The sequence below is a fragment of the Eutrigla gurnardus genome, assembly GCF_963514095.1.
Source record: "Eutrigla gurnardus genome assembly, chromosome: 18".
Taxonomy (NCBI): Eukaryota; Metazoa; Chordata; class Actinopteri; order Perciformes; family Triglidae; genus Eutrigla; species Eutrigla gurnardus.
The window spans coordinates 5,901,443-5,924,822 of NC_139929.1; the positions used below are offsets into that span (position 1 = coordinate 5,901,443).

Consider the following 23,380-nt stretch of genomic DNA (forward strand, 5'->3'; position numbering starts at 1 on the left):
GAAACGAAAGCGCCCCAACAGATTCAGTTTAAAGGTCCGGGGATGAGCTTGATTTAGTTTATTTGAGGCTGCGAATTAAATGCGTCAACACCTGTGGAAAAGTCGCGTTATAATTACGTAAAGTCGTGTTAAAGCTACACACGGACGAAGACAACTAGCTAGTTATAGACAAACAAGCTAGTTGCTCATTTTAACAGGTCCCCCCTGGACCATGGAGGATGGGCGGGTCCGCAGGCGGATTTCGGTTTACGACTGTCGCTTCGAAACCGGAGAGCAGGCCAATAAGATTTTGGAAACGAGTGGTCTGGACTTCAATGGCTTCCTTCGCCTTCTGCACCGGGTAATGTTGGCTAACTTTACGTTGGTTAACGGTTATAACAAAAAGGAAGTCTACAAGGGTGTTCAAAAAGTTTTAGCACATCTTTAGAATTATTTTTTCAAACATTTAGAGTTTTAATTTATGGCCATATTTTTTCAACTCTACATCAGAACACGACAAATAATGTAGTATTTATTTATTCATTGTTTACATTGTTAAATTGGTCATTCAAAATACACAAATGTATGGCTGTAAGGCTATTTTTAATTTCACTTTGATTTGAAGTGCAATGTCCTTCCTGTCTCCAGCTTTGTATATTGCATGAATTAAAGTGCTGTGTATGTTGACTGTTAATGTTTTCGCCTAAACCCATATTCAAATCTTTAATATAATCATAATCATAATTAATGAATCGTTGATGGAGCAGCTTTTCAAGTACTTTTGATATAGCAGGCAGTCATCATGTTTATAATAGTCTTGACTATTTTTGTGAGACGGAATGGATATTGGTAGTTCAATGTCAGATCTCCCCAAACTCATCATGTTTAACTGGTAAGACGCAAAAGTTATCATTGATTGAACCATTCATAAACTGAAAGAGGACTTTGCGGTGGAATCATCTGAGAAAAAGCTATTCAAGTTAAATGTTCAAGCTTGTCATTTTTTTTGAGGATACAATTGATTGTTATCCAAAGAGAGGACATGTCATTTTTCTCCTCTGATAATGTGGATTGATTTACTTCTATTGATTCTCCAATTGGGAAAAATTAAACAGAGCGGGACTGAAAATGCATGTTTTTATTGGAAGTTTTCCTGCCGGTTGAAGTTATGGCTTGGTCATGTTTTTGAAGAGGTCTGGGAGACGCTGGTCCAAAAGTTTATCCCTGTCAACAATTCAGTTGCTCACAAATTCAAGGAAACTAAACTGGCAAGATAAAATCAGCAGATTTGCATGAATTTCACTAGACTAAAAAAAAATCTATTTTGCTTCCTTCTGATTCTAACTTTTGTATATGCTTTCGTTTCACACAAAATGCCTGTGTTAGGTGGATCAGTTACCTGTGTAATTATCCAGATTGTTTTTATACACCATTTCCTACAAATTCCTGCACGTCAGGACAAGTCTTATTTCAACATCATGATTGTTTTTAAAACAGGAAGATCTTGTTGAGAGGCTTTTTTTTTCCAGTGTGAAGTTTGACTAAAACGCTTATTTTCATTTTCAGTTAATCTGATGATCATTTTTCCAATTAATTGATTTGTCATTTATTTTTCGATAAAATGTAACCGCTTCTTTCTTGTCATCAAAAGTCTTGTTTTTGGTCCAAACTCACAAGAAATTGCATCCAATTGACAAAAAGCAAAAAAAAAAAAAAAATCTGCACATTGAAGAAGCTGAGACTGGTCAGTATTTTTGGTTTGAAAAAGTAAATAACTGAAACAATTATAATCAACTTTGTGCCACGTAATTTTCTTTTGATTGACTAATCAAATTGACTTTTTTTATTGAATTTTATTGACAACTACTGAAGACAAAAAAAGTAACAATTAATACTCACTTTTGAAACTTTTGTTCCAGAAATTTGCAATCGGTTCACATGAAACGTTTGTGTTGGCCACGACGGACAGAACTGTCCTGGATTTTGACACATTTGGTGAGTAAGTACCAGCAAAGGAACAGAGTCGGGCTGCCGATACTATGGTCTGTCATCATTTAGCACCAGAGCCCATTTGATAAGAGGCAAGAAAGAGGCAGCAACAAACTAAATGTCATCACCTGTAACCAAGTTTCCTCACTTTATTCTGAATGTTCTGTGATTATGTCTGTTTCAAATGATCAGTTCACGTTATACGTTGGTTTCATGATTTTACACGATTCTTCATTGTTGTAGAGGAGCTCCAGGATGGCTGCACCCTCCAGTTGTTGCAACGGGAGGACCAGGACCTGGCACAGGCAACGAAGGAGCACATCAACTTCACGCCTCATTACGACACGTTGATCAAGAGCGGCATGTACGAGTACTACGCTAGCGAAGGCCAGACATCATTGCGTAAGTGCTAATATTTTCACAACGCTCTACTTGAGATGGACGTGGGGATTTAGGTGCATATCATCACTCAGAAATCTCTACTTTTTTTGTTATTCTTCCCAGCGTATGCGCTTGCAGAGCTGATTGACAACTCTCTCTCGGCCACGGCTAAAAACACAGGACTGAGGACGATAGAGATACGGATGGTTGGTTCTGTGTTTGCGTATCATTTCATAACCAAATTACAGTCTGCCTTTTATTTATCTTAAGCTGTCATAGTGACGGACCTCCTCTCTCTGTTTGCAGATGTTTGATGATACTCTCGGGAAACCTGCAGTGATTGTCTTGGATAACGGATGCGGGATGACCTCTAAACAGCTCAGCAACTGGGCCGTGTACAGACTCTCTAAATTTTCCAGGGAAAACGCAACATTTGGAAGGTTGCTTTACTTTATGGCTTCAGATTATCTATGATTATCCAAGGTATGATTCCAGTGTTGGATTTGATTATACATCTTTTTCTTCATTCCAGTAAGGAAGAGGGTTATGTTCGGCCTGATCCCGTCCCTCGTAGTCTCAATGGTGATATATCCTACTTTGGTGTCGGAGGAAAACAGGCTTGTTTCTACATCGGAGATTCGACCAGGGTATGTTGTCTTTTTGTGAAAAAAAGTTAAGAGTGTAGCATTACCACAAAACAGTAAAGCAGTCTATCATAGAGAGGAATACTAATGTAGCCCATGAAATCTTCTTTTTCTGTATGGAAAGGTGTCACAGTGATGTTTTTGACAGTTGTTTATTCCTTTTATTCCTATCACAAAGTGTTCTCCCAGGAATGTGACTTCATTTAAAATGAACGAGCAACAAATAACCAGATATTTGGTTTCTCTCATTTATTAGATGATCTCTAAACCAGTTGGCTCCCTAGATGTTCACGAGCTGGTTCTGTCCAAAGAGGACTTTAAGAGAAAAGAGAGTAACAAAGAGGAGATTTACAGCGGAACTATTATAAACAGGAAGGTAAGTGTTCTGCTTACTCAAATGAATGAAGCGATGAAGTACGTTTCTTTTTGGAGCTTTAAAAACAAGGTGATCTTAAATTTCAATAAGAATTAGGGCATTAAATGTGGGTTACTTGATCAGGTTTGGTATTGTTCTGAATCTGCAGCAGAGAGAACTATGGAAGAATTTAACTTCCCAGACATGATGAATATATAGGAATACATTCCTTTTCATGTCTGATGTTTCATCCTCCTCCTGCAGCCCGGCGACTCTTCACACGCGATGAGAGACAACTTCCTCTGCAGCCTTATCGCCGAGGAATCTGGGAAGGAAAGCTTCACGGCCGTGGTCATTACGGGAGTCTTACCTGAGCACATCGCCTTTCTGAAAAAAGACTTCCAAGTGTGGACCAGACAGCTAGCGTGAGTCCACTTTACCCACATCATCCAATGTATGTACTGGAAAGTCGCCTCTGATTGATTTCATGCAAGCAGCTTTGTTTTGTGCGTATTTCAGTCACATATATCACTATTACATCCATGGAGTCGAAGCAAAGGAAACAAGCAGCAGCTCCACAAACTCCGATCATCTCCTTAAAATCGACATTCAGGTAAGTCCGCTGGTCTTAAAGAGTGACTTCTCTGTCCTGCTTATAGCTCAATGCTGTCTATCCCAGCTAATACAACACATCTTCAAACAGATCACTTTGCGGGAGAAGCCTCCCAAGTGTCCACGCGCGTTGAATCTGAGGGAAGTCGACACCGACATGCAGACCCTGTACATAAACGCTGCTGTGGACACGTTTGAGTTTCAGGCTCAACATAACAACGGCATAGTGGAGGGAATCATTCGGTATCATCCCTTCCTCTATGACAGGGAGACTTACCCCGTAGATTCTCTGCAAGGTATTAAAACTGTAAAATATTACATATGGCAACTTTTAATTGAAGTTGTGGATTTAATTTCGGTCCTTTTGTTTACCAGATGATGATGATGATGATAAAGAGGTCGATGATGATGATTATGAGTCAGGAGCCGCGCATCAGGGAAGAGGAGCCAGGCCGATATTTGACTGTTTCTGGAACGGACGGCTTATACCGTACACCAAAGTTACTGGGTGAATCCTATTTTGTTGCTTAATTCTTTCGACTTTAACGTTTAAAAGAATAGGAAGTAACTTCATTCCTTCATTGTAAAGGTTCATACATTTTGACTGCTCGTTGTAAGATTTAGATATTTCAAAGGAAAAGTTGAACTTTTTGGGAAATATGCCCATTTTGCTGTTTGCCGAGAGTCAGATCAGATGACCAACAGCTATGAAACTACAGATGATCAGTTCCCAGACAATGTATCATAATGACTTTTGAACATCCCCCAAATGTAATCACTTTTTCATTATAAAGTCCTAACTAATGACCTTCAAGTCATCCCATGCTTATTAATAACTGTTAAGCTCAAAACTAATCACCTCCTGGCTCTTAGATATAGAGCTGGGGGTCACCTGAACTGCAAATATTAAAAGACCAGTATGTTATTTATATTTTTTGCTGTCCTTTTTGACAGGTTTGACTGGTGCACTCCGAATAAAGGAGCAAAGGAGCTGGAAGAGTGTTACCGTCGGATCTCCGGGGCACTTTTCACTGACGACAGATTTGAGGTCAGCACAAACAAGCTCACCTTCATGAACCTGGAGCTGAGACTGAAGGAGAAGGACACCATCTTCACTTGCGTTGTTAATTCACAGGTGGCCATATACTTTTTTTTTTTTTTTTAATTGATTAGAACAAGTTGCAGCCGCACATTCAAGAGTTTTCTTCTTAGCACCTGTAGTTCTGTAGCTATTGCTCTTCCTGGTGAAGGTGCCCAACTATTGCAAAGACAAAACAATATGACGTCCAGGAGTAAGCCTATCAGTGATGTGTTTCTGTATGTCGTATTCCCTTAGTTACTTAGGGCACATTGCTAGACTATGGCTTGATACAAACTGCTTTGTGAAGTAGTTTTGCATTTAATCAAATGACTTTGCATAATGCTCAGCAGCTTCCTCATACTTTACAACTGACATTTACACGATATACAAAATTAGAATCAATGTCAAAGAAACTTCTGCACCCAGCAAACTAAAGCTCCTGCTGGACGGTTTTTGATTCAGGCTAAATTGAGCTAAAACATCAGAGAAATTGGAATAAGAAAATGACTGATACAGTGCTCATGTAGATGGATAGATAGGTACAACATCTGTTTTGGAGTCTTTCTGTTTCCTAGTGGTCAAACGTTTTAATTTAACAACTAGAAAAATCACCGGGTGTTGTAGTGACCTTTTTTACTTCCATGTCCACAGAAACGCAGAGGTAACATGCAGAAGGAGTTTACACAGTGGCTGAAAAACTGTCACGAGAAGTGGGACAAGCAAGTCAAGTTCTTGGGCTATGAGGAGACCATAACACGGAAAGATGTGCCCATTAAGAAAATGTCTCCCTGGGCGACGTTCTCCTCCATCGAGTGGGACGGCAAAACCTACAAAACAGGCCAACTTGTGAGCATCTGTTTGTTGTGTTTCCAGAGTGCATGTTTGGTTATTCTGTATTGATGCCTACATGCGTTCTTCATACAGGTGAAGTCTCAGAAAACGGTGCCCATTCTGTATGGTAGCGTGGTTCGCTTTTTGCTGTTTGGAAAACATGACAGAGATGTCTTCGCCGAGGGGGGAGAGGTCGAAGTGACTCTGGTGAGGAGGGTATTACGGAGAACTCGAGTTTTTCTTGTTGTTGTAGTTTAAGCCATTTTTGTGCACTCGTATCAGACCTGATATATGCAATGTTTCTTAGGAACCCAAAGCATTTCATGACAGGGTCAAGACCATCTCTATCTCCAAGATTGACAAGAACGCCACTGATGAAACCATTAAGATGTATATTGACAAAGACTCTGCCAAGTAAGCAGTTGAGCGAACACGTAATCTCTTCTAGATATAGTAGTTTTAGCCTGATGAGCCTTTATCAATACCAGTGAGTTGTATTTGTTCCAGGCTTCCAGAGACCCTGAACGTGGACTGGTCAAATGGGGACCCCTGGCCAGAGAACGCTACTCGTCCAGCCGGGACTCCGTTAGGTAAACCGCTGCATTGTTTACCACACGGTTCTCAGTGTAGATCATATTATGACGATCCTTTTTTCCCCCCCACGTCATTTCAGGGCCACTCCAAGTGGAAATTCTAAATAAATCGGGAACGTCGATATCCACGATGCCGGCGGTGGGCCAGGGAGTAGGAAAAAAGCTATGTGTTATGCTCAAAGTCGTCCACCATGGTAAGGAAACAGAAAGGCACTTTTTAAAAGTGCAATGCTGTTATTTTAGAGATAAGTTCAGAGCAGAAATTCAAGCCAGTTAATTAATTAGTAGGGCGGGCGTTTGTGTTAAATTATAATTCAAAGACTTTCAGTGGAATCTGCCTATATTGAAATATCGCAATTACATTGTCTTAATTGATAGTAAGCACATACTAACTTTCTACTTTAATTTTGCAACAAATGTCTTAATAAAATGAGAGAACACAAGACATTTAGAGACATCATCTTGGACTTTGATAAACTAGGACGGACATTTTCTTATTATTTAAAAATACATGATAATCGATAATGAAAGTAATCGTTTTTTGCACTCCTAAAAATTTGGAGAGCTAAAGTTAATGTAGTTGGAACTAGAGATTTTTTGATTGTTATAAATGACTGAAAAAAAGTTGTCACCACTTGATATTTACAGTTTGTCACTGTGCTTTTTTCCTCTGAATGTTTTATTTTCATTTCAAATGCAGTTCGTAAAAGAGAACAAGTGGTTCTCTGCTTTGTTGCCCAACATTCGGCAAAATGGGGTTTCGGATTCACAAAAATTGGTACATTTCTTTTTAACTGTCATCTTTGTCATTATTGGTTAATTTTTGTCTGCCCTGATTTCTGTCTGCTGAAAGATCATGTATCCATTTTGCAAACATCTCATGTTTGGCAGATAAGCTGACCAAGCTGGGGACGTATACTCTGACCCTGCAAACTATGATAAATGACGGGAGGGCTCCCGAGTTTGGAGGCAGACAGCTTCCAAGCTACAAACTCAATTTCACCATCGAGGGTAAGGAGAACCTCAAAACGCAGACGGTCGTTTTCATTATCATTTCACCCCAAATCACACACTTCCACTGTTCTCCTCCTCCTCCTCAGTGGGCGTTGCGGAGAGCTTCACTATCGGTGAAGTGAAACCCATTCACGTCGGAGTGCCTTTCGACATTCCTCTGATGATAAAAGATGGTTTTGACCACTCGACGACGCCTCCGCCTGATCTCATACCTGTAATCACGTGCAGGTGGGTCACCCCAATGTATTTTAATATCTACTGTTTGAAACCGTTTAGCCCCAGTTTTGTGGAGGACAGCGGACCAAAAAGACCCCTTTTTCTTATTGCTTGAAAATATGTATTGGCATGTGCTTTTTTAAAAACAGCAAGTTTATGTAACTGATTTGTACATATGTGTACATGTTTATTATTATTATTATTATTATTATTGTTAATTAGTGGCCTGAATCTGAGTCACGAGACATTGGACAACAGTGGGACCATCCGAAGTGTCAAAGCAAGGGGGAAAGTGCTGAACTACGACAAATCAAAGGTTAGAAAAAAATATGCTCTCCTTCAATAAGGCTGTATCTGTTTCGACCTCACTCTGACCGTCACTACGGTCTAAAAAGGAATGATCACCTTCGTTCTGCCTATCACCGAGACCATATGTCAAAATAGTCATGTCCATGACCTCCGGAAGCACAACGACCTGCGTTAATAAATAGCAGAGAATGCTCCCGGGTCAGTCTTTTTTCCCTTCACGCCTCAGAGACCTGTGTTTGTGAGTATCGAAGAGACTTCGGTAAGGTAAGACATTCCACTTACGTAATTCGCTACCTGCGTGGTACGGGTGCATATTTTGCCCCCGAGGATTGGAGTGGTGTGTTTTTCTTGTCAGCTAAGCTAGCTGTTGTTTGGCTTAGTTTACCGTTTGTTGAGCGCTAGTTCCGGGTATTTTGTGTTGTTTATACAGTGCCTATACGGCTGTTCGCAGCTGTGGGCTTCGTGCGAGCCCACTGGGTGCGTTCGCGCACTGGTGTGGGCCGCCGTGCGGTCTTCTGTGCTTTACTGTTGTTGCAGCCGAAGTTTTTCGTGAGTCTGCCTGTCATCTTTGTGTTTTACTGCATTGTGCAGCCGGATTTTGTGTTAGCCTGTCAGTTTGCTGCAGGCCACCTAGCGCGGTAGCTTATTGTTTGGTTATCATTACAGAGAGCGGTAAGTAATTCCGTTGTTGTAATACTTTGTGTTACTCCAGCCTGCTTGTGCAGTGAGTGGTTTATTGTTTGAGTGTTACCTGGATTTATTTCTGAGGTGTTCTCTGTTCATTGTTAGCCTGTTGTTCGGCTTTGCATTTTCTGTTTCGGTGCGTTGCGCCTCCTCTGCCACGCCCTATACCCCTGTTCGCAGCTGGTGGGGCTAGTGTGCGCCTGCTAGGTGCATTCGTGCGCAGGTGCGGGCCACCTCTGTGGTTCTGTGGCACCCTAGACCGCTGTTCGCAGTCGGTGGGGCTAGTGTGCGCCTGCTAGGTGCATTCGTGCGCTGGTGCGGGCCACCGTAGTACCTTGGTGGACTAGTCGAGGAGGGCTCCAGGCGTCAACGCCACCTAGGCTTCTTGGGTCTGAGATGGCTTCCCACTACTGCAGGATCTGCAGTGCCTCCATGAGTGCCAATGATGGGCACAGAGAGTGCCCCATGTGTCTTGGGGCCGCACACGTCCTGGAGGACGTCGACAACCCCTGCAGCGCTGCCTGCGACCTCTCCAGGGGTGAAAGACAACGCCGGGCCACCCTGATATGCGGCCACGTGCAGGAGGGCCGACGGGAGAGGTGACGCAAGCGGGGCCGACAGCATGAGTCCCCCCACAGGCCGTCCCATAGAGCTGCACACAGTCCAGCTAAGCGTCCGGCTGAGCGTCCGGCTGAGTGTCCGGCTGAGCGTCCAGCTGAGCGCCTGGCGACAGCTGCAGTGACCGAGGGTGGTAGCGCGGAGTCGCTCCAGATCCTCTCTGTTCTCCAGGCTCTGGCACAGAAGATGGACAGGCTGGTAGATCGCCGGGCCTCTTCTCCAGATACCCTGGCCCCTGGCCAGGAGGGCACCCGCTCATCCAGGCCTGGGAGCCATGGTGAGGAGGAGGAGGAACGGAGCGAGGCGGATGTGCTATCCCTCTACGCTCCCCAAACAGAGGCAGACCACTCAGGAGACGACCTCATGGGAGATCTGCAGACAGGCTCTGCAGAGCTGGGTGACAGCTCCATGGGGGCGGGAGAGGTCCCCGTCAGCTCCCTGATGTCACGGGTGCTGAGCGCCGCGAACATCCTGGGCCTTGAGGCGCCCACACCTGCTCCGGCTCCCAGGGGAGGCATCTGGGAGGGCATCCCTTGTGCGACCCCACCACCCCCCGTGCCGGTGCCGCCTGACTACACGGCGATGTTGAGGTCGTCATGGGGTAAGTTGATGCAGCGTCCGCAGTTCAATGCAGGCTGCCGCCAGCTAGCAACAGCTACTTACCCCGTGGAGACTGGACTCGGAGACATGCCACCGGTCGAGCCATCGATGGCCGCACTCACGTCTCTGGGCCTTACTGGTGTGTCACCCAACCCACGCTGCCCCCGTAAGGAGTGCGCAAAGACAGACCGCCTGGCCACTCGCACTTTTAACGCAGCAGCACGAGTGGCCCGGATGGGTAACGCTCTGGCTATTACGCTGGCGTCACTCCGCAAGACGCTGAGTCGGGACGACCAGGACGCCAGGGCCCTGCTAGATGCAGCTCTGTCGTCCCACGCCCAGCTGACGCGGGACGTGGGAGACGCCATGGGTTCCGCTGTGTTGTGCCGCAGGCAGGTTTGGCTGGCACAGACCTCCCTGCCAGAGCCTATCAAGCAGGAGCTGCTGAATCTCCCAGTTGCCCCTGGGCATGTTTTCCATCCAGGATCCCAGGAGGTGCTCGACCGCGCTGAACGTGCGGCAGCGTCGAGGGACGCTGTCCAGCGTGTGTGCCGTAGACCTGCCTCAACGGTCAGCGGGGCGTCCATGGGCAGATATAGGCCGCGGCTGCCGGCCCGGCCTCCGCCGAGGGGGAACATCCCACAGGCCTCTGGTGACCAGCGATTTCGCCCACCTGACCAGAGATCAGCCCCATATTCCCGTTCCAGGGGTAGAGGGGGTCAACAGCGGGGCATAGGCAGGGGTGCGGGCCGCGGTAGTGGTCCCGCATAGCGTTCCAGGGGTGCCCGTCGATTGTCCTTCCCAGTTGTCACGGACCTCCTGGGAGGGGATTGTCCCAGACCCTTGGGTCGTAGCCACGGTGGCTCGTGGCTACCGATTGCAATTTCGGCGGCGGCCCCCTATATTTTCAGGGGTCAAGGTAACATCGGTACAAGACCCGGTTTTAATGTCCGTACTTGCCAAAGAGGTTCAAGTGTTACTGCTGAAAGGGGCCATCTCAGAAGTACCGCCCAGCGCACAGCTCGCTGGGTTCTACAGCAAGTATTTTATCGTTCCCAAGAAGGACGGCGGTCTTCGGCCCGTTCTCGACCTCAGGCCCTTGAATCGGTATCTCAAGGTGCTGCCCTTCAAGATGGTCCACACAAGGGTGGTGATGCAGTCCATCCGGCAGGGGGAGTGGTTCACGTCTATGGACTTAAAGGACGCCTACTTCCACGTTCCGATTTGCCCGGAACACAGGCCCTTTCTGCGCTTTGCCTTCCAGGGCAGGGCGTTCCAGTTCCAGGTCCTACCTTTCGGCCTTTCACTCTCCCCACGAGTTTTCACTCGCGTGGTGTCAGCCGCTCTGTCCCCCCTCCAGGCTCGCGGCCTGAAGATACTGCCGTATTTAGACGACTGGCTCGTTTGCGCCCCCTCCCGAGAACAGGTAGTGCGCGACACGGAGACTGTTCTGGCCCACATTCAATTCTTGGGCTTCACGGTCAACCACGAGAAGAGCAACCTGCAACCCCGCCAACAGAGTTCCTCGGTGTCCTTCTCGACTCAGTCGGCATGACGGCGTCTCTCACTCCATGGAGAGCAGACAGCTTGCTCGGCATGCTGGGCCATTTCCGCTTGGGCGGTCTCGTGACCGCTCACAGAGTCCAGAAGCTGCTGGGTTTGATGTCTGCAGCAGCAGCGGTAGTTCCTCTTGGCCTGCTGAGGGCACGCCCCCTGCAGTGCTGGTTCAATGCCTTCGGTCTTCACCCGAAGAGCGACAGGCAGGTGAGGCTGCGTGTGTCCCGGGCTTGCATCCGAGCCCTGCGCCCTTGGAGGGACCGGGAGTTCTTGCTCCGAGGTGTCCCACTGGGGAGCCTTCCCCACAGGAGACAGGTCATCTCGACGGACGCGTCCCTGACAGGCTGGGGAACTGTCTGGGAAGGACGGACGGCGAGGGGCATGTGGCAACCCCCATGGACGTTGGAGCACATAAACGTCCTCGAACTGAAGGCCATCCATCTTGCCTTGCAGAGATTCCTGCCGGTGTTGCAACACCAACACGTTCTCGTGAGGACAGACAGTACTGTGGCGGTGTACTATGTCAATCACCAAGGGGGAACAAGGTCCCAGCGGTGCCTCCAGGTGGCGGAGGGGTTACTGACTTGGGCATGGCTGCGGCTGTCTTCACTGAGGGCAGTGCACATCCCGGGTGTGGAGAACAGAGCAGCCGACATTCTCTCCAGAACGGGGCCACTCCCGGGAGAATGGAGATTGAGCTCGGAGGTCGTAAGCCAGATCTGGATGCGGTACGGGGTCGCACAAGTAGACCTCTTTGCATCGGCGGAGACGACACACTGCCCGGAGTGGTACTCCCTCACAGGGCAGGGGGGCAGTTTGGGCCTGGATGCTCTGTCACAAGAATGGCCGACAGGCTTGTTGTATGCTTTTCCTCCACTCCCGCTCATAGCGCAGGTTCTGCGGAGGATCCAGGAGGGCCATCACTCAGTCTTGCTGGTGGCTCCACGGTGGCCAGCGAGGCCTTGGTTCCCGGACCTGCTCCAGCTGCTGCAGGGTCATCCATGGCAGTTGCCATGCAGAGCGGATCTTTTGTCACAGGCAGACGGGCGGATCTGGCATCCGAACCCAGAAACCCTCTGTCTGTGGGTCTGGCCCCTGCAGGGCCCGTCGTTGAGCAGGTAGATGTGTCTGTTCAGGACACGCTGAACAACGCCAGGGCTCCATCCACTAGAGCTGGCTACGCACTCAGGTGGGGGATCTTTTCAGATTGGTGTGCTGGCATGGGCCTCGAGCCAGCGGCTTGCCCCGTGCCACAAGTTTTGCGTTTCTTGCAGTCTGAACTGGATCAAGGCAAGGCAGCCAGTACTGTGAAAGTCTATGCTTCAGCCATTTCGGCCTTTCACCAGGGTGTGGACAATGGTCCCCTTGGTAGGCATCCCTTGGTTTGCCAGTTCTTGAAGGGAGCCCGCCGGTTGCGTCCAGGTCGCACTTTGCGGGCACCGGGCTGGGATCTGCCCACAGTTTTGACGTCACTTAGGCTACGTTCACACCGCAGGTCTTAATGCACAATTCCGATTTATGGCTCAAATCCGATTTTTTGTTTGGCTGTTCACATTACCTCTTTAAATGCGGCCTGTCTACGGATTGCTGTGTGAACAGCTCACGCTCCTGAAGTGACCCGCATGCGCAGTTGATCATTGATGACATCACGCCACAGCGGTGTTTACGGAAGCGAACATGGCAACGGCAACCGGTAACGTGGGACTGTATGGCTTCATGCTAAAAACAGTGTGTGGCGGTGTTTTGGCTCCCGCCCGCTTTTCAATCAACTTTATTTGTCATTCATTTACAAAACAGTGCAGCGCGGGTCAGAATGACGTCAAAGTCGCATTAAATGCGACCTGGCTGTTCAGACTGCGGTCGCATTCAAAAAAATCCGATACGTATCCGATTCAGTACCACATTTAAATGTGGCCTGAATCTGATTAGAAAATGTCAGATTCAATGCGACTTGTGCTGTTCACATTGTCAAAAGCAAATCAGATATGGGTCACATATGAGCGAAAAAATCAGATTCAGGTCACTTGTAACTGGGGTGTGAACGTAGCCTTACTGTAGGCCCGTATGAGCCTATTTTAGACGCAGATTTGCGTTCCTTGTCGCTTAAGACTGCCTTTCTCCTGGCGCTCTGTTCTGCGAAACGTGTCAGTGAGCTGTGTGCTCTCTCTGTTAGCGACGACTGCCTTAGGTGGCAGGCAGGAGGTGCTAGTGTGTCACTTTGGCCAAATCCAGCTTTCCTGCCAAAGGTTCTTAATCCGCAGTCCATTAACCAGGTTCTGGAGGTGACTCAATTCCAGCCTTCTTCCACCTCACAGGCAGAGCTGTGAGTTGCTGACCCTGTGCCCAGTCAGGGCCTTGAGGGCCTATCTGGCACGTACACAGTCCTTGCGGAAAGCACACTCTCAGCTTTTCATCTGTTATGGGGCAGCAAGGCAGGGGCTTCCGCTCTCCAAGCAGAGACTCTCGCATTGGCTGGTGGAGGTTATTTCCCATGCTTACAGGGCGCAGGGAATACCGGTTCCTTCTGGTACGAGGGCTCACTCTACCAGGAGTAGGGCTACGTCTTGGGCTGCCCTTAGGGGCGTAGCAGCAGACGATATCTGTGCAGCGGCTTCGTGGTCGACGCCATGCACTTTTACCCGTTTTTACAGGGTGGATGTAACTCGCCCACCTCCAGTCGGCGATGCCGCCCTCATGTCCGTGACCGAGCGAGGTTTTAATAATTGATTCTGGGTTCCTCGCGACCCTTTTGGTATGTGTCATCCCTTTTTAGACCGTAGTGACGGTCAGAGTGAGGTCGAAACAGATCGTAGGTTACGAATGTAACTATGGATCTGTGAGACCGAGGGATGACCGTCACTATCCTTGTCGCTCGGACCATCCTGAGGCGTTCAGGGATAGGAGACTGACCCGGGAGCATTCTCTGCTATTTATTAACGCAGGTTGTTCTGCTTCCGGAGGTCATGGACATGACTATTTTGACATATGGTCTCGGTGATAGGCAGAACGAAGGTGATCATTCCTTTTTAGACCGTAGTGACGGTCATCCCTCGGTCTCACAGATCCATAGTTACATTCGTAACCTACGTTGTTTGTTCATCTCCTGAAAGGATTGATTCAATGTATTTATTTATTTTCATATGTATAGCTTTGCATCAACCTCATCACAAAGGGAAGTTAGCTATAATATCACTTGTCAGATATGTAGACAAGATGTGACAGGAAGAAAAAGCTCGATACCCAATAGAACTACTGCGTATCCTCCAGCGGTTCACATTTACTTCCTTCCTTTATTTTATATTGCAGACGTATAACCTGACAGTGACCCTGCCTGGACTGAAGAAAGACACGCAGACTGTCAAGGTCTGTCTATTTCCTGGTAAGACTGCTTTTATTTATTCCTTTAGAATAACTAGTAAACTTAACGATTATTCATAGATAACGTGCTTTTAAGATCTGAAATCAAAGTCACTTTTTAAGTTAAACGCAAAACATTTCAGCTTCTCATATGGAAGGATTTACCTTCTTTTCCTGTTTTATATCAGCGTAAATTAAATATATTTGACTTGACAAATTTGAATGGGAAATTGTGATGGATATTTTCCTCATTTTCCAGAATCTTATAGAATAAAAGGGTAACCATTAAAGAGGTTGTTATACATGTTTTTACAGAAAACAGGTTGATTTTTGCTTGTTGGTGTAATTTTAATTAAAACAAATAACCATCCTGACAGTAAATAATAATTCCTCAGCTGCATGACAATGTTCTCCAGGTAATCCGGATTCCCTCCATGTGACGCCAGAAGACAACCCAATCACGGTAGAGAATGGAAACCCGGTCACATTTGGGGTTGAAATTCACGACGAGGCTGGAAACCTCACCGCTCATCCCAGACAGATCGTTCAGTGCCAGGTACTGTATGAGGCTGGGAAATCAGCGGCCGCCTGTGGGTAAACCTCTAACTAGTGGTTGTTGACTCATCCTCATCCTTTCTATTTGTGAATCAGGTTCAGGGCTTTCCACCAGCTACAACCGACTGCAGCACCACAGGAGCTGGACAGCTCGTGACGAAGCCCATAAACCTGAAAATAATCGACGGGGAACCACAACTCCTCAGTGTGACATTTGACATGCCTGTAAGTTACAATAACAAAGCAGAACATTCCCTGATTAGAACTTTAATCATGACGTCTCCATCCTGTCTTTTTCCCACAAGAGTCAGAAGAAGATTGCGTTGGTCACGAGGGAGCTGAAGGTGCTGCCCAGCACAAGAATCGCCCGCATGCAACTCTGCAGGGGTGACCACAATTTGGTGCTGAGAAACGGCCAAAAACTAGATTGGCTGGCCGGAGGCCTGCTGGGGAACCTGTCCTATAAGCTGTATGATGAGGCTGGTAAAGAGGTGCCTCCCACTGCAGAAATAGCCTCCGTGATGAAGGTGTGTCTACCTGCTCTGCTTCCTGTACTATCCTATTATGCAAACCATGTCGCTGCACTAACTCACTCATTGGAAAGTCAGCAATAACATGGGATGTATTCAAATACATTGTTAACTTTGTTTTAAGATGAACTGGACAGGAAATCTAAATATGGAAGAGTTGGCCAGAGGGATGCTGCCTGACATACAGGTGCCCAGGCAGGTGCAGGACGAGCGCCTCTACCAGGTGTCCTACCAAGACCAGAGCGTTTCCTTCTCCTTCAACATAGTGTAAGACACCTGACGACACCTAATGATAAATATGCAAGCAGTCTGTTAGCCTAGCTGTAAAGCTAAAGCTCACTAAATAACACCTACAAACTAAGTCTACAAACCCCCTCCTTATTTCTGATGGTAGGCCTCAGCCAGGTGAACCAACACGTTTGAAAGCAACTCCACAGCAAATCACCATGAAGCTGGGTGAAATCCTGCCTAGAAACATCAGTAAGTATAAACCCAATCACCCAAAGCTCTTACTTCTGAGGATGTGGTTTTCACACCGGATAACCCACGTTCTTTTTCCCCCCCAACAGCCTTAGACCTTGTCGACCAGTATGATAATGTAGTCAGGACTCTCACCTCCACCCATATGAACTACGTGAAGGTGGAAGCTGATGGTCTGGACAAATCGGCCATCGTCTTTAAGTGGCAGGTGGGGAAAAGAGACACAAACTTACAGGAAAACTTTAATTTAGAAATGAATTATGCATAACGAGCACTTCAAGTACATCTTGCTGCTCTTCCTTCTGTTTTACTGAAGTAACATTTTGGATGCAGGACTTATGATACAAAATACTTTTTAGATTGTTACTTTTACCTCCTCTGTACTGATAGTGATTATAAATTAATTGTGTGTGTTGAAATCAGGAGGGCTCTGTTCTGATAACGGGAGTGCAGTTCCGGTCCGGGACTCCCGGCCCCAGAGAGATGCACTTCACCTACAGCAGCTATGTGGAGCGCATCATAATTAAAGTGACTGCTGGAGTTCCCGCACATCTTAAATTTGTCGATGGACCAGTGAAGGTATGAATGATCATCACCAATTGTGTCATTCAGCAGGTTAAACTGTCAAGTGTCAAATAATATCTTCCTCTTTTATCTACAAGCCTTTGCAGGTATTAAATGGCCGAGGCATTGACACGCCGTTCCATGTTCAACTGTGTGACTCGTGGGGAAACCCTTCTGTAGACCAGAGGGTTGTGGTCAAAGTGAAGACTTCACCCCCGACGTTGAAGGTCAGCTGCTCGAGCAGCACAAACACATTTACACAGCCTGTACTTTTACTCAGTAATGGCCAGGAACTTGCAGAATGATGGTGGAGAACAATGCATTATTGTTGTTTTAGGTGAAGACAACTGTTACTTCACAACCTGTGAACGCAGAAGGGAAAGCTTCTTTCACCGTTAGTAGTGTGAACGGTCCAAAGTGAGTGTTACTTTTATAATTTGTGATATAAAAACAGCACCTTTTATCGTCATAATGTAATAATGGCAGTGTCTCAAATCAGGGGTTGTGTCATCAGTCAATAATGGGAGTGTTATTACCCTGTTGTTCCACTAGGGGGGACTATCAGCTGGAGTTTACAGGTGCCCTCGAACAGAAACCCATTCCTGGTCCATCAGTGAATGTTACCATCATCCCTGACCCCACGAAACCTGTCAGCCTGTCAGTGAAGTTTAACACCAATGCAAAGCTTACTGCTGGAGGCGTCTTCCCAGGTTTGTAGTTCTTTTTTTATTTTTTTATTTTTTTCTCTGTTTGCGGAGCTCTCATTTTACAAGATGCAACCGGTTTAGCGTCTCTTTGCAAACTAAGGGCACCTGATTGTGTCTGTTCAGACTTCTCGGTGACCGTGGTGTCTGATGGAGGAAGGCCGATTACAAAGTTGAACCCGGCCGATGTGTCCATGTTGCTGTTTAAGGGAGAGCCATCAGGAGAACAGCCTCCACAAATGGTGAGTAGCTGACGAACGGGCAGGTCACTGCTTTTTTTTTTTATGTATGTATGTATTTTTTTATTTTTTTTTTATTTGCTTTTCTTTAAAACTGTTTCCTCTCTCGTCTAGTTAGCCGAGCTGAAGTGCAGTAGACCCAAGGCAAATGAAAACAATGACTGTTTTCACTTCAGGTAATATGCTTTTACTCCCTCTCTGGTTCTGTGATTGTAGCTAATAAAACTCTAAATCATCATCAAACGCCAGCTGATGGGTTCCAAGATTGCATTTTGTCCAACGGGCTCTGCCTCTTTTCCTGTCCACACTGACTGTTTCCCTGCATGCAACCAAAGCATGTGCAAACCTGATGGGTCAGTACTGCTCGGACCACAAACGGAAATCAAAGTGCTTTCAATACCAAAATCTTGCCTATGATATCTGCATATGAATGCAGTTAGCTTAGCTTTGGGTTCAACTGTAACCATCCCTTTAAGAAATGTGAATATTCTTTTTGTTTTTCTTCACTGCAGAGATAAAGAGATCCCAGAACATGCTGGAAAGCACACCATCCAGTTTTCTCTACGAATAGAGGCAGATAATGTCTTGTTCAGTAATCAGGTTGGTTGAGCCGAACATCTGGAAACATCACAGACGTGGTGGTTGTCATAATCCTGACTCACCGAGCGGATCGGCTAACCTCAGCACCGTTTCCTGTCTCCTAGATTGCTATTAATGTGGAAGCCAATCTTCCCGTCAAACTGGGACCCGACGTTCAGCCAGCGACGCCGGTTGTTTCCGACAGTGAGGTCATTGCCAGCCGAACCTTGGTGGAGAATATGACTCTGAGGATAACGGTGAGCATTCGTGTTTAATTATTATTATTATTTCAAAAGAGCTGCACCAGCTTTCCAGTTTGAAATGTGCATTTTAAAGCTGCAGACTATCAGCGGATAAACACCCTAATTTAGTTGATTTGACTGATTCCAGGATTCGTATGGAAACCCAGCAGGGCGAGACCTGGACGGCGAGGTGGTCGTTTCCATTAAGAACACGAGTGGAAATGCAAAACCAAACAAAATCCTCCCTCTGTTTGAAGGCAAAGCCAACATCTATAAAATCCGCTTGGTAGAAGGAAAGGCCCACATCGCTGTGAGTAACCCTTCGTCACAGACGACACTTCGTTTTAGTATGGCGTCACGATGCACGTATGATAGTTGTGTAATTAATTCTGCACAGAGGCTGGCTGTCATGGTGAAGAGCCCCGGTGAGAATGGAAGTGCGTACGTCCTCGTCTTCGAACCTCAAGTGTCAAAGGTTCCCTCGCCTCTGGCTCCTTTTGAGCTCCAATTCAATTTCTACAATGGTAGGATATAAAAACATGACCTAAAATTTGATGACAAAAAAGACATTTTCCTCACTCGGTGGTATCCAACCATGCAGATAATTATTTTTGTATGTTTAAATAATGCATTTTGGGAATTATCTAACCTTATCTAAACGTTTGGACTAATAATGAGCCTGCTTTCAACTATTTTTATGAGATTATTTCTGTGGTAAAAAAGTAGTTCCACTATGGACAGTTGACACGTATTTTGGTAATCCAACTGACCAGGCATTACTTGAAAACCAAATATCTAAAAAAAATAACTAAACTTAAGTTTCAAGGCCGTCTATTTATTCTATTATTTTTCTGTTTCAGATGAAGAGAACCAATTGGAAATGTCTCGGCTGTTGAAGAGGAAAGATAAGCTCATTGCTGATATTGCTAAACTCAAAGAGAATTTTGCAGACTCTAAAGCCCTCCTTGAATTGATGACCAGTAAGATTTTATCTTCTCTTTAAAAAAAAAAAAAGAAATGTACCCAAATGTGTCATTTGAAATATTTTCACATTAATGACAAACCATATATTTTATATAATATTACACCAAATAATATTATCATCTTTTTCTGTTTTGCAAACGCTAAAGTTCTTAAAGAAACACAAGCAACAATAATATTTTGTCAAATTAAAATTGACAACTTTTGATTGATGTGTTTAATAACATTTCATTAATTTAATTAATGTGAGTGGAGCTATCGGATGGAAGAACATGTAAAGAACCCGCAGCCCTACGTGTGTCTGTGCTTTATTTTGGTGTCTAATTCTTCCATCATAGATCACCACCTGACTGCAAGCAGAAAAGAGGACGACCTCAGAAAAGAGCTCATCAGTAACAACGTGGAAGTTGGACCGTCTTCAGGCGTAAGATGTACTTTCTCTTTGCACTCATTTTGACATATATATTGATTGATCGGGAGATGACATCTGCATATTTTCTTCATCATTTGTAGATGGAAGATATCAACAGACTCCTCGGAGAGAGAAATGCTGAGGTCGACCGGATCCTGAAGGCACCCAGAAGAGTTTGCTCCATCAATGATCAATTCAGGATGCGGCCTGATGTTTTGGGAATGGTGATATTTTTATGTCGTTATTTCTGATCCAACATAACAAAAAGCATACTCACAGATCGCACCAGAGCCTCGTGTGCTTCAACCCTTTGACCTTCTGCATGCAGGTTGGCCATCTGGCCTCTGTGCAGGACGACGATGCTGCGAGGGTTATCTCCTGGCACATCAGGGGCGACATGGATTGTGTCATCACGAAAACCACCGCGGCAGCACGGAGGATCTACGACGACACCCGAGGCAGCCAGCAGGTCATGCCCCTCGACAGTGTTTATCTGCAATCGGACGCAAGGTAATCCTTCTGTGTCGACGGCCGATTTCTTTTCAATAAAGCTTTGAGGTTGAGTTCTCGTTTTCCTGCACATTAATTTCAGGTTTGCCGTTGGTGATTTCCTGATGAGATTCCTTATTATAGTGTTTAATTTCTAAGCCTTCTCCTATCTCAAGCCTTCCAACAACAGTAATTAAAAGATCTTGTGGCAGCTGCTTAAAGAGTCTGTTAAACAACTAAACCACAAGGATATCTTCAGGGAAGTCGAGTCAGTTTTATCTAAAGTAGCCCACTATCACAAATTCTCTACATATGACATCCTCTGTCCTATAATCGGTGCTATTTTGGTTTAAACTACAAATAATGGCAACTATAGCTATTGGCATATTTAAGAAGCAGAGTGCTCTGTTTTGTGGTGATTGATTGTGTGTTGATGACGTTGACTTGTTTTGATTCTTCTCACCAAGAGTCCCAAAACCCAGAAATATTCAATTAATTTTCAAATGAGAGAAAAAGAGGTAACAACTAAAACTAGAGAAAATGTGGCATTTTGGAAAAAAAATGATTTAAACTATTGATTTTTCGGAATAGTTGCCAATGATCTTCCATCCATCCACTAGTCATTTCAGCTCTAATTAGAACATGCAAGAATAATGTAACACAAGAGCTGAAATGTTACCTCATTAATAGGAAATTAAATGAATCTGCAGCGCTATTAAGAATTATTCAAACAGAAAATATGCCTTTTCCTGCTCCTCCAATGTGAGGATTTTCTGCTTTTCTCTTTTTACATCTTCGTAAACTGAATATACTTTGTTTTTTTGTATGACTCTTATATATAAGAATATTTGCTCCGGAGCTGAATCTTTCAAAAAACACTAGTGTGGTCCTTTAAAAACTATTTTTCAGATCATCTCGTCAGTTCTCTGCTAAGATTGAATTGTTTACAGATCGATGCCGCACATAAAAAATGGCCGCAGGCTCTTTGAACCCCCTGGGAACCCGGTCTTCGCCAAAGACCTCCTGCTTTACGACCACGACCCGGAGAGCTGTAACACTGGTGAGCTGCCGCGAATGGATTTCCCCTCCTCAGTGTTGCAATCGTTGTTGTGTTTTCCTTGCCGGTTTATGTTTTGAGCCCGGGGTTCCTGTGGTTTGCCAGAAGCTTCCCAGGTCTCTTTGTTTGCTGTTGTTGGGGTATTTCCTTCATGCCCCCGCTCCTCCTGTTGAGTCTTTGGTAAATGGTTCCACCTGGACTCCAACCTCACAGGGGTGGAGGGGTTTCCTCACCAGGGCCCTGTCATGTGGTCTCTTTTGCCACATTAAAAATGCATTTGAATTTAAAGTCGGGATTGTCTATAGTTTTGGTGTTTATTCTATTTATGAGTTATAGGGTATTTAAGGCTTGTTTACCATAAGCTCTTCCTTCTCCTTTAATCTTCTTTTTGTGAAAGTTTCCTAAGCAGAGAGGAAGATAAGAATGTTTAGATTTGTCTCAACAGCGTTTGCTCTTTCCTCCTTCCCCTGGCAGCTTTTAAAAACATCCTTGGAAACACTATTCTGATCGATGACCTGGACTCTGCAAACAACTACAGAGTGGCGGTGAGTGATGCTCTCTGGTGGAGCCGCTGGTGGTTATTTTCTCCTCTAAAATGTGCCGTTTCTCACAGGTGGTACAGAAGAACATGCCGTGTCCCACCATCCTGACCAGGCAGGGGGACCGGGTCAGTGCCAAGGGCAAGTTCGGAGGCGCACAGAACAAAGCCCCACCAATGAACACATTAGCGGTGTTTGGAGCCCCCCTCCCTCAACACTACCACACTCTTAAAACACAAATAGGTGACGTCTCTCATACTCGTGCCTTTAAAGCTAATTTTTCTTGCCCTGTTCAGTCAGATTGTGCTTTAAGTTCTCTTTTATCTTGTCGGACAGAGCTGCTCAGCGCTTACCAGTCAGCTCTGCAGAAGAGGGAGCAGAGGATGAAGGATCGTGAGGATCACTTAAGAACGATGCATTCTCCAGAAATGTTGAAAAGGGAACAAGAAATAAAGGAGAAGGAGAAAGAGCTGGAGGAGATTGAGAGACAACTCGGTATGTTTGTTGACCTGGGAGTAAGGAGAATACATCCAGAAACATATGTTTACTCCTTCTTATTTAGTGGTGTTGATTTCTAATTGTTCTGTATTCCACTTCTAGTGTCATCCCCAGTAAGACCAGTGAAACGAGGTCTTGAGAGTGCTGGTGAGCCGCCTGGCGTCATTCCAAAGAGAGCAAAGTAGAGATGCATATAAGAGGTGGACCCACCTGATAGTTTGAGCACATACTTTTTAATTAATTGGTTTGTTATTGTATTATTAATTGTTTTACTTAAGAAGGTGTATAATCGATTTTCTGTATTTGTACAAATTTGATTTGTGTTTGAAGACTTTTGTAATAATCAGAAGTGCTGACAAACGAATGTGCATATCATGATACATTTAATACAAATACATATTATCTTGGGGATTTCTTTGTCTGTGTCGTTATTTCTAATCAAAAGTAACGTTTTTGAAATACAAAACTTAAAAAAATCTTTGGATGTGGGCAGATAGACGCTGCCAGCCGCGCGTATTTTACGCACGGGATAATTAGGGTGCCTTTGCCAACCAAAGACAATAATTATCCCAATGTAACCCTCCGGAAATGATATAGTTCTGTGACATTGTGTTTTGGATGTGGGCTTTGGAGACGGTGTGAGCTGAGAAACGGAAAAAAGGCATCTGTCAGTGTTGGAGGGGGTCCCGAA

General features: G+C 45.4%; 1 protein-coding gene across 1 annotated transcript; it reads left to right on the forward strand.

The window, feature by feature from the left end:
- Positions 1–54: 54 nt before the first annotated feature.
- On the forward strand, positions 55–23,100 carry smchd1 (structural maintenance of chromosomes flexible hinge domain containing 1). The gene is made up of 47 exons (XM_084033142.1): positions 55–340; positions 1,899–1,974; positions 2,212–2,370; positions 2,473–2,555; positions 2,656–2,789; positions 2,882–2,996; positions 3,250–3,369; positions 3,613–3,773; positions 3,868–3,961; positions 4,052–4,256; positions 4,336–4,468; positions 4,915–5,095; positions 5,693–5,887; positions 5,966–6,079; positions 6,180–6,286; positions 6,380–6,462; positions 6,546–6,659; positions 7,166–7,242; positions 7,353–7,476; positions 7,566–7,707; positions 7,918–8,011; positions 14,770–14,842; positions 15,237–15,376; positions 15,472–15,600; positions 15,681–15,902; positions 16,030–16,172; positions 16,300–16,385; positions 16,475–16,593; positions 16,809–16,964; positions 17,048–17,176; positions 17,287–17,366; positions 17,502–17,659; positions 17,780–17,895; positions 18,007–18,068; positions 18,405–18,492; positions 18,597–18,728; positions 18,862–19,023; positions 19,111–19,237; positions 19,574–19,693; positions 20,033–20,118; positions 20,208–20,330; positions 20,435–20,616; positions 21,546–21,655; positions 22,127–22,197; positions 22,266–22,434; positions 22,528–22,686; positions 22,792–23,100. Exons 1-47 carry the CDS (start codon positions 212–214, stop codon positions 22,872–22,874), a joined length of 5,865 nt encoding a protein of 1,954 aa, XP_083889268.1. The 5' UTR covers positions 55–211; the 3' UTR covers positions 22,875–23,100.
- The last annotated feature ends 280 nt before the right edge of the window (positions 23,101–23,380 follow it).

What these genes read in the sequence shown, in the direction of transcription:
- smchd1 (XM_084033142.1), top strand. Translation starts at nt 212, where the DNA reads ATGGAGGATGGGCGGGTCCGCAGGCGGATTTCGGTTTACGACTGTCGC. An exon ending in CCATCGTCTTTAAGTGGCAG is followed by an intron (nt 16,594 to 16,808) that starts GTGGGGAAAAGA and finishes TGTTGAAATCAG; the next exon opens with GAGGGCTCTGTTCTGATAAC. An exon ending in GGCCTGATGTTTTGGGAATG is followed by an intron (nt 20,331 to 20,434) that starts GTGATATTTTTA and finishes TTCTGCATGCAG; the next exon opens with GTTGGCCATCTGGCCTCTGT.